Here is an 8,944-nt window from a genome sequence, read left to right as displayed (position 1 = left end):
TACCGATCCTGCTCCGATTCTGCTCCGATCCTGCTCCGATTCTACCGATTCTGCTCCGATCCTACCGATCATACCGATCCTGCTGCGATCCTACTGCAAAAACGATTTTGCACGATCCTGGATCGATTTTGGGTTTTCGGATCGTAGGATCGTACGATCCTACGATTCGGATCGCGATTTTGCAAACTATGGGTCCATGCACCGACGGAGGTACGCGTTATTCACTGTTTGCGCTAGTGCCACTGTTAATTGGTCCACTTTATTCTATAGTTCCGGTGATTGACTTGAGCGTTGGAGGGTCAACGCCGAGGACTCCTTCCCTGGCTCGGTACTGATGTTGCTTGTTTTGCAGAGCGAAGCACGGTCTACAACCAGTCAGCGCAACAGCCATATCTCCAGCTAGTCACCTTCCCATTTGTGTACAGGATCATATATATATATATATATATATATATATATATATATATATATATATATATATATATATATATATATAAAGAAATAATATGTTGCCCGATCCTTGTGCTCGACTCCTGTGTTTCGACTCCTGTGTTTGATGAGTGTGCGGGGTGCTCAAATTTCGATATGTGTTGCACATGGAGGTGCGCATGGAGAGTCGAGCAACATATCTCTCTCTATATACACACACAACTAAGATATGTTGGGTGCTCCCGTGGGCGACTAAGTGTGGGCGCCCACGGAGAGCCATATCAAGTTTATATATATAATTTTGTTATTTTGTATTTTTGTACACCCATTTATGGACAACTTTTATATATATATTAGGGACAAATAATAAAATGATTCAATTAAATAATCAAATTACTTTAATTATTAGAGGTCGATTCCCTTGTCTCATCCCCTTTCGTTCGGCCTTTTCCCTATTTTCTTATCATATGTGAGATTTACACAAAGTACCCCCAATACAAGGATGAAGTTAAGAAAATGCAAGTCCTATGCATATATAATGATCAAAGCTCCTTGATAAAACAAAGTACTCTCTAATGTATAATAAAGTTCCAGGATGCAATAATGCAGCACATGCATGATCAAAGCCCATTAATTTTTTTTTATAATCCAGGTATTTAACTTTTACGATCAAAATCTCTCCGTGGATCATGCATCATGCATCACACGTGTGGCATTTGATGAATTCGAAAAGGAAACATGTTCTAAAAAGTAGTCTAACAACCCACTTTGAAAATTTATTTTCCCCTTAATTCATCTCAAAATATCTTATTTTGCTTCCTAGTTAAATTAGAAAAACATTTAGAACTTAGGCTCACTAATCTTGAAAGAGTCTTTGAAAGCGTTTTATTAGGCTCACTAATATAGCTGTCAAATTTTCCTTTCATTCCATAACTCTAAAATTTGCAAATGCGCAAACTTTAACGGGAAAAAAATAATTTTAAATCTAGTTTTCACTAGAAGGGCCTTGGATAGCCTTTAAGGATCTCCTAGACTTAAAACCGAATAAGGAGATAAATCTCAAAAAAGGTTTCCAATGGACACTATATTATTTATCATCATCATCAACCTCTTTGATATTGATGACTGTTGTAGAGGGATTCCGGAAGGTTGTGCACGCAGAGTTCATAATTTTTAATTTGGAATGAATTTTGAGACGTACTATGTGCCAAATTAAAGTTTGTTTAGAGATCTACGATTGGTTATCACATGAAATCCGTAACAGTCTAATTTCAAGCCTAAGAGATCGTTTAAGACTTTTTTAGAGATTCAGAATTAAAATTGTTTCTCCTTTTTGTTATTATTTTTTGAGTTTAGGGGTATTTTCATCTTTTACCGGGTTAGACTATGAGTTTATTTAAACATCTGTTCAATTATTTTTAAATTAATTTTTGATCAATAATAATTTTCGATCACATCATCCTTTTTTCAAACGATGAGTTTGATTGTTTATTTCCTGGTATTCTATGGGATCATTAGGTTTTAGAAAATTATTTTTAATATTCATAGTTGAATCAATGAGATCAATAACTTTCCCGGCAACAACCTTAGGAAAGAGAAGAGAAAGGAGATTTTGCCTGGGAGAAAAAGGAACTTGAGATAGAGAAAATTTTAAATAGAGGTTTGCCAAGAACGAAGAGAAGATGAAAAGAGACATCATACCCAAAGAAGGAAATTAGACTAGTATAGTTGATACATGATTATATAAAAAAGATATTTGTATATGAATCTTAAAATCGATTCATGTGCCTCCATAGGTATTGTACTAAAAGACTCAAAAGAGCAATAAAATGATCAAAATTTAAATTTCAAATGGGATGAATATCTTAGAAGTAGACTTTTTAGAAGTAGACTTATTTGAGTCTGGTTAAATTTGTGCTCAGCAAATTAAGGGGAAGATTGTCTATCATTAAAGATTAATCGCGTGAAGGCAGATCACCTGATTTTCTTTTTTAAAAAATAAAGTGGATCATGCATGAATTCAATGACTCCTAAAAAAAATTTTAATAATATCTATAATATAATTTTGTAGAATAATACAGTATCCTGCCCTCATTTTTCCTGCTCGCTGGTTCCTTCAATGAAAATCGGAAATCTGGCACCCTCCTAAAGAAAAAGGAAACCTTTCACTTTCAGTCCCGTAACCAATTATTAATTATAATAAATAAAATAAAATAAAATAAAATAAATTGATTTATTACCTCACCAACGGTTGCAAGCTTCTTCTCCGGTTCTCCTGCCTCCCCTGCAACGGCCCTTTGCGTCCCATCCCAAGCATCGCTACCAACATCCACCACTAAAATCACGAGACGTGGCGTTTCATTGTTTGCTTATCTGAAGTTGGACCCAGTACATATATCATAATATATTGTTTCGTGTTTGAAGAGAAGCAGCCGAACGGAAAGCGGGCCCCTCCGGTGTATTCCCGAAACCGTACTGAGCTCGCGACTGGAGAGAGGGATAAAGCGGGGAAACGAAGTCTCCGTCCACTTCAAATTGAGGCCGAGGACCTCTGCCTGATCGGGGCTCCTGGCAATGCTGGCGTTTTTGCTGAGAGGGGCGGCAATGAACCGCTCCATCCACTTCGCCTTCCTCCTCCTGGCCGTCGTCGCCGCCGTGGTCAGCTATCGCTCGATCGCCCGCCGCGGTCTCATGCTAAAGCCCATCCAGCGCCTCTACGACGAGGAGAATGAATCGCTTGACGCCGGGGCGATGAATGAGACCCTGTTCCTCCTCGCCGCCCAAGAACCTGGCGCAACGGAGCTGCAACGGAATGTGGCGGACCTTCTCTCGGCTAACCTCGAGTCCATTGACTTGCCTGGCGAGCTGTACCGGCAAATCTCTATCTGGCGGCGCGGAGTGAAGCCGAGAAATCGATCTATGTATTTGGCCCGCATCACGTTCCTGGCCCGACCGGAGCACCCCCAGCACGACCAGGTTTTACCGGAGTTCCGGCGGCTGCTCGGCGATTGGTTCCGCAACCGCCGCGACTTCCGGGCAGAGGTGATGTCGGATCTGGTCGACCACATCAAGCGCCCCATCGATCTCAACAACCACTACCCTGACTCGGGCAAGCGGTACCCTACCTGTGCCGTCGTGGGCAACAGCGGCGTCCTCCTCAATGCAGACCACGGTGACCTAATCGACGCACACCACCTTGTCATCCGCCTCAACAACGCCCGCATCATTGGCTACCAGAGGCACGTCGGCGCCAAGACCTCCCTCTCCTTTATCAACAGCAACGTGCTCCACGCTTGCGCTCTGCTCGAGGGCTGCTTCTGCCACCCCTACGGCGACCTCGTCCCCGTCGTGTTCTACATCTGCCAGCCAGCGCATTTCATCGAATACATGATATGCAATTCCACGCACAAGTCGCCGCTTCTGGTGACGGACGGACGGTTCGACGCCCTCTGTTCCCGCATCGTGAAGTACTACTCTCTGAAGTTGTTCGTGGAGGAGACCGGGGAGTCGCCGTCGACGTGGGGAACATACCACGACGAGCGGTGGTTCCACTACTCGTCGGGGATGCAGGCCGTTGTGCTCGCGGTCGGCATCTGCGACAAGGTGAGCATCTTCGGTTTCGGTAAGTCACCCCAAGCGAGGCACCATTACCACACGAACCAGAAGAGGGAGCTGGACCTCCACGATTACCTGGCGGAGTACGAATTCTATCGGGACCTCATAGAGCGGCCGCAGTCCATACCCTTCCTCAAAGACGCCGGAGTTAAGGTACCCACTGTTGTCTTCTACCATTGAATGACTCATACAAAAACACAGAATCTGGATACTTGTTTTTGCTATTGGCAATTGAAATTCTGGGCACTGAGTCAATGAATTGTAGATAATAAATGCAGATAGTATTCTGAGAGAGTGAGGAGGATTCTGTCTCATTGTGTGAGACATTTCACCATGAATTTTTCTTGAACTCAGTTCCCTTTTCTAAAACACAGTTTCAGGCAAGATAACCTCAGTTCATATAGTATAATTAGTGTTTTGAAAATCAGATACTCCAAACAGGAAATTTTCACTCTGGCCTAACCTTCCATCTTAATCTGTTGGTGTTGAACCTGTTATTTGTTTCTTCGACTTGTCCACAAAGCTACATGGAAGTTCCTCTTCCTCTACAATTGTGATTTGATCATAGTAAGATGGCCAGCTCAAATAATTTGAGTTCCCTCACCTTTCTTCATTTCATAATCTTCTTCATTGCTACTTTTCTCTAATTGGCTAATTATATCCTCTAAAATTCCAAAAACATGTTTACTTCCGTGTGATGTGAGTGGCACTGAAAGAAGAAGACTTAGAATATGGTAAATTATCGAACCTCATAGGTAAAATTTTCAAATATTTATATCATGTATTGAAGTTTAAAATGATGAAATTATGTATTACATTTAATTTATATTTAAAAAATTATTACTCTCAATATAGCTTGTCAAATTGATATTTGAAAACATTGATATCATCAAGAGAATTAGACGAAAATATAAAACCTAGTTCCATGTCATTCTGAGCTCTCTAGTTCTATCAACCGGTTTTGGCCATACACTAAATATTAATTTGACATAATATATTGAGAGTGATTTTTTGAACATGTGACCGATCCAACATCCTACGACTTTCCAGTCGGCCTATCCCTATGTAGTAAGGATGATAGACCGACGTTAAGAATGTCCTCCAATCAATCTTATTAGGGCCAAAATAATTCACATATCTTATAATAGGATGATATTATTCACTTTTGGCTTAAGCACTCATGGATTTATTTTTGAGCTCTATCCAAAAGGCCTCATTCAAGTGGAGATATTTTTTATCTTTTAAATTCATAATTTTTTCATATATTTCTAATGTGGGACTTTGATTGTATTCTCAACAATCCTCTTCTCAAACGAAGGACTACCATTACTCTCATGGTTCATGCCTCCCTTCAAGCATCTAATCATTCTTGACTTACTTTGGCCTTTTTTACAAGCATCCCATTACTTTTGAGTTGCTCCGGTCCTCCCTACAAGCATCCAATTTCTATTGACCTCTTTCGGATTTCTCCTTAAGTATCCGATCACTTTTGATCTACTCCGGGCCTCCTGCAAGTATTCGGTTACTCTTGACCTGCTCCGGGCCTCCTCGTAAGCAATTGGTCACTTTTGATATGCTTCGGGTTTCCCCACAAGCGTTTAGTCACTCTTGCCCTGTTCCGAGTCTCCCCTTAAGCATCTGGTCACTCTTGACTTGTTTTGTGCCTCCCCTCAATTTCGTTCAAGATCACCCCATATGCTATTCGATTTGGACCATAGCTCTAATACCACTTGTTATGACCAAAAGAATTGACATATCTTTATAATAATCTGATATTGTCCACTTTGGGCCTAAGCTCTCATGGATTTATTTTTAGCTCTACCTAAAAGGTCTTATTTCAATGGAGATATCTTTCATATTTTAAATTCATGATTTTTTCCATGTATTTTTAATGTGAGACTTTGATTGTATTTTCAATGGATCCGCTGTATTCTTGGGGCTCATCTCCCCCGACTCATTGGCCCACTCAGTCAGCTCCATTCGATTCCTCCAGTCGATCGGCCCGATTCCGGAGGCTTAACTCCCCTAACACATTGCTTAGCTTAGTCAACTTTACTCCTTGATTCCTCCAGTATGTCCACTTGACTGTCAGTACGCCCGACTCTCAGGGCTCATTTCCCCTGACACATTGCTCCACTCTATCAAATCAACTCTCCCGACTCCTCCAATTAGTCTGCTCGACACCCCACTTAGTTTCACCGATGTGATAGACGCATGTCATTTAACTCGATCCCTCTTAATGGGTCAGACTCTTTGGACCAACTAATTCTGTATCTTATAGGTCTCTTTCAGCACTTGGATTGATGCAACACGTGGGGTGGCACGTGGAGTGTCAGAGCACGTGGAGCAATATGATTATACTGATACGGGGTATGGATAATGTGATTGTCTGATAAGGCGAAAATACAATGATGTGATACTTTTTTTACTAGGACACAATATCCAATTAATGAGGAAATAGATATTTTTCCTTCTTTAGTAGTATTATAAAGGAGTCAGTTCCCACGGGTAAAGGTACGCCTACACATATGCCCCACTCAGTTTCACTGATCTAATATACTCACATCATTCGACTCGATTCCTCTTAGTGGGTCAGACTCTTTTACCCAACTAATTCTATATTTTATGGTGCTATACCAACAGTTGGATTGACGTAGTATGTGGGGTAATTCGTGGAGTGTCAGAGCATGTGGAATAGTATGTTTATACTGATACGGGGTATGAATGTTATGACTATTTGATACAACATAAATACAACATTATGACATTTTCCTTAATATGACATGACAACCAATTAATAAGGAAAGAAGTATTATTTCTCCTTCAACATATTATAAAGCAGTCCACTCCCGCGGATAAAAGATATGCCTATACATACGCGCGCATACATATACTTTTCATCTACCATTCATCTTCTTCATTTTCTCCCACCGGTGACAGATTTGAGCGTTGAAGTGGATGAGCTAAGGTACCACCGACCTTCATTCTAACCCTTTTCTTCTCCCTTTCTCTTTTACAAACTTCAGATACCGATTACTTTGTCTTCGGCGTCCGATGACTTTGTCTTCTGTGTCCGACGACTTTATTAACATAGGCAACGTACAGTTGGCTCACTCTTCGGCCATCTCAGATAGAAATATTGTTCTTTGTTTCTTCGACTTGTCCACAAAACTACATGGAAGTTCCTCTTCCTCTACAATTGTCTGATTTGATAGTAAGATGACCAGCTGAAATAATTTGAGTTCCCTCACCTTTCTTCATTTCATAATCTTCTTCGTTGCTACTTTTCTCTAATTGGCTAAGCATATCCTCTAAAATTCCAAAGACACTGTTTACTGCCATGTGAGTGACACTGAAGGGCTTAGAATTAGATTGTTAAATATTTTTCCTAAATTATATTATAAATTGGTTTAATAAAATAATAAATTATGCGGATAAAAATATAATGCAGATTTATATTTATATAATTAAAAATATTTATATTGTTTAATATAATAAACAAATAATTGCGACAAATAAATAAAAAATTGAATTTAGACCGATAATTTTATCATTTCCACCTACCAACCAATCCACGAGGGAGATATTTATTTTAGGAATTTAATTATCTCATGTGTCAAAATCAATCAATCACGAGGGAGATAAGTAAATCTCTACGGTAAATACCTCCTTATGTGTTTGTCACTGTTTTAAAGACTAATAATTACATGTGATTTATCTTTTCTATGTTGGTCCTGGGACGAATTGGCGGGGGCGCGGGGGTGCTGGGACGAACGAATCGTCTTTTTTTTGCCACCATGAGATAAGTAAATCCTTACAACCTGTGTAAACTCATTCCACTTTTCAATTATCATAATTTATCTCCTCTATATTAGTCCCGAGACGAATTGACAAGGTGCTAAGAACGAACGTCATCTTTTACCGTATGAGATAAGTAAATAAAAATTTTAATTCTATAAACAATACCAGAACTTTGTGGGACGACGCCGACTGGCCGGTGGCGGACTGCAGCAGGACAGTGTTGATGAAGACAGCTTTGGGTAGCTGGAAATTACATGTGGATGCGAGTGTGGCTTCTTCCTTTTCACTCGTACGTCCACACGACGGTTGGTTTTGGTTTTCTAAGCAATAGACAAGGACAAGAGCTTTGGCGTTTTGTAGAGTCACTTGATGACACACCGTCCTTCTCGTCAAAAACCACAGATAGATTATAAATGAAGTAAATTGTCTTAAGCAACTTTAGTGTTCATAATCATACGTAAACTACCGTTGAAAATTTAAATAGAAAATAATATGAGGTGGACGAAGAAACTCCTTTGTATATCAATTTTAGTCTGTCAATGTACATTGAGAGTTTTATGGTTAGTTATATAGTCAGTTAATATTATTATTATTGTATATAGGATGTGAATAAATATATAGGGAGAGATTCTTTTTCACACGTGGATGCACTTGTGTATAAGTACGACTTACGCACGTCGAATATCAGACTGATCGGGAGAAAATTTGCTCAAGCGAATGAATGAATATTTTACCATTTGAATATCATTAAAAAAAAACATCATTAGCTAGCCACAGAATTAGAGACAGAAATATATTTCCGTCTTTATATTAGAGATAAAATTAATATTCCGTCTCTAATTTGAAATAGACTTAAAGTTCTATCTCTAAATTATAGAGATATAAAATATTCATTATTAATAAAAAAATATAGTTAATCTAGATCAAATTAATAGCGATAGAAATATATTATCTAATTAGAGATAGAATTTAAATTCTTTATCTATATAGCGACAGATAACACATTTCATTGCTAATTATCATTATTGTATTTAAATATTAACGACGAAAATTTATTTCCGTCGCTATTTAGAGACAGGATTTAAATTCTATTTCTAAA

The 8,944-nt window shown here is 39.2% G+C and overlaps 1 protein-coding gene across 1 annotated transcript; it reads left to right on the top strand.

The window, feature by feature from the left end:
• The first annotated feature begins 3,003 nt into the window (after positions 1 to 3,003).
• LOC122023277 (sialyltransferase-like protein 1) lies at positions 3,004 to 4,224 on the top strand. The gene has a single exon (XM_042581340.1). The coding sequence runs from the start codon at positions 3,004 to 3,006 to the stop codon at positions 4,222 to 4,224; it is 1,221 nt and encodes a 406-aa protein (XP_042437274.1).
• The last annotated feature ends 4,720 nt before the right edge of the window (positions 4,225 to 8,944 follow it).

The sequence above is a fragment of the Zingiber officinale genome, chromosome 9B (assembly GCF_018446385.1).
Source record: "Zingiber officinale cultivar Zhangliang chromosome 9B, Zo_v1.1, whole genome shotgun sequence".
NCBI classification, from domain to species: domain Eukaryota; kingdom Viridiplantae; phylum Streptophyta; class Magnoliopsida; order Zingiberales; family Zingiberaceae; genus Zingiber; species Zingiber officinale.
Note: the sequence above shows the minus strand (reverse complement) of the source record. Positions and strands in the feature narration are given on the sequence as shown.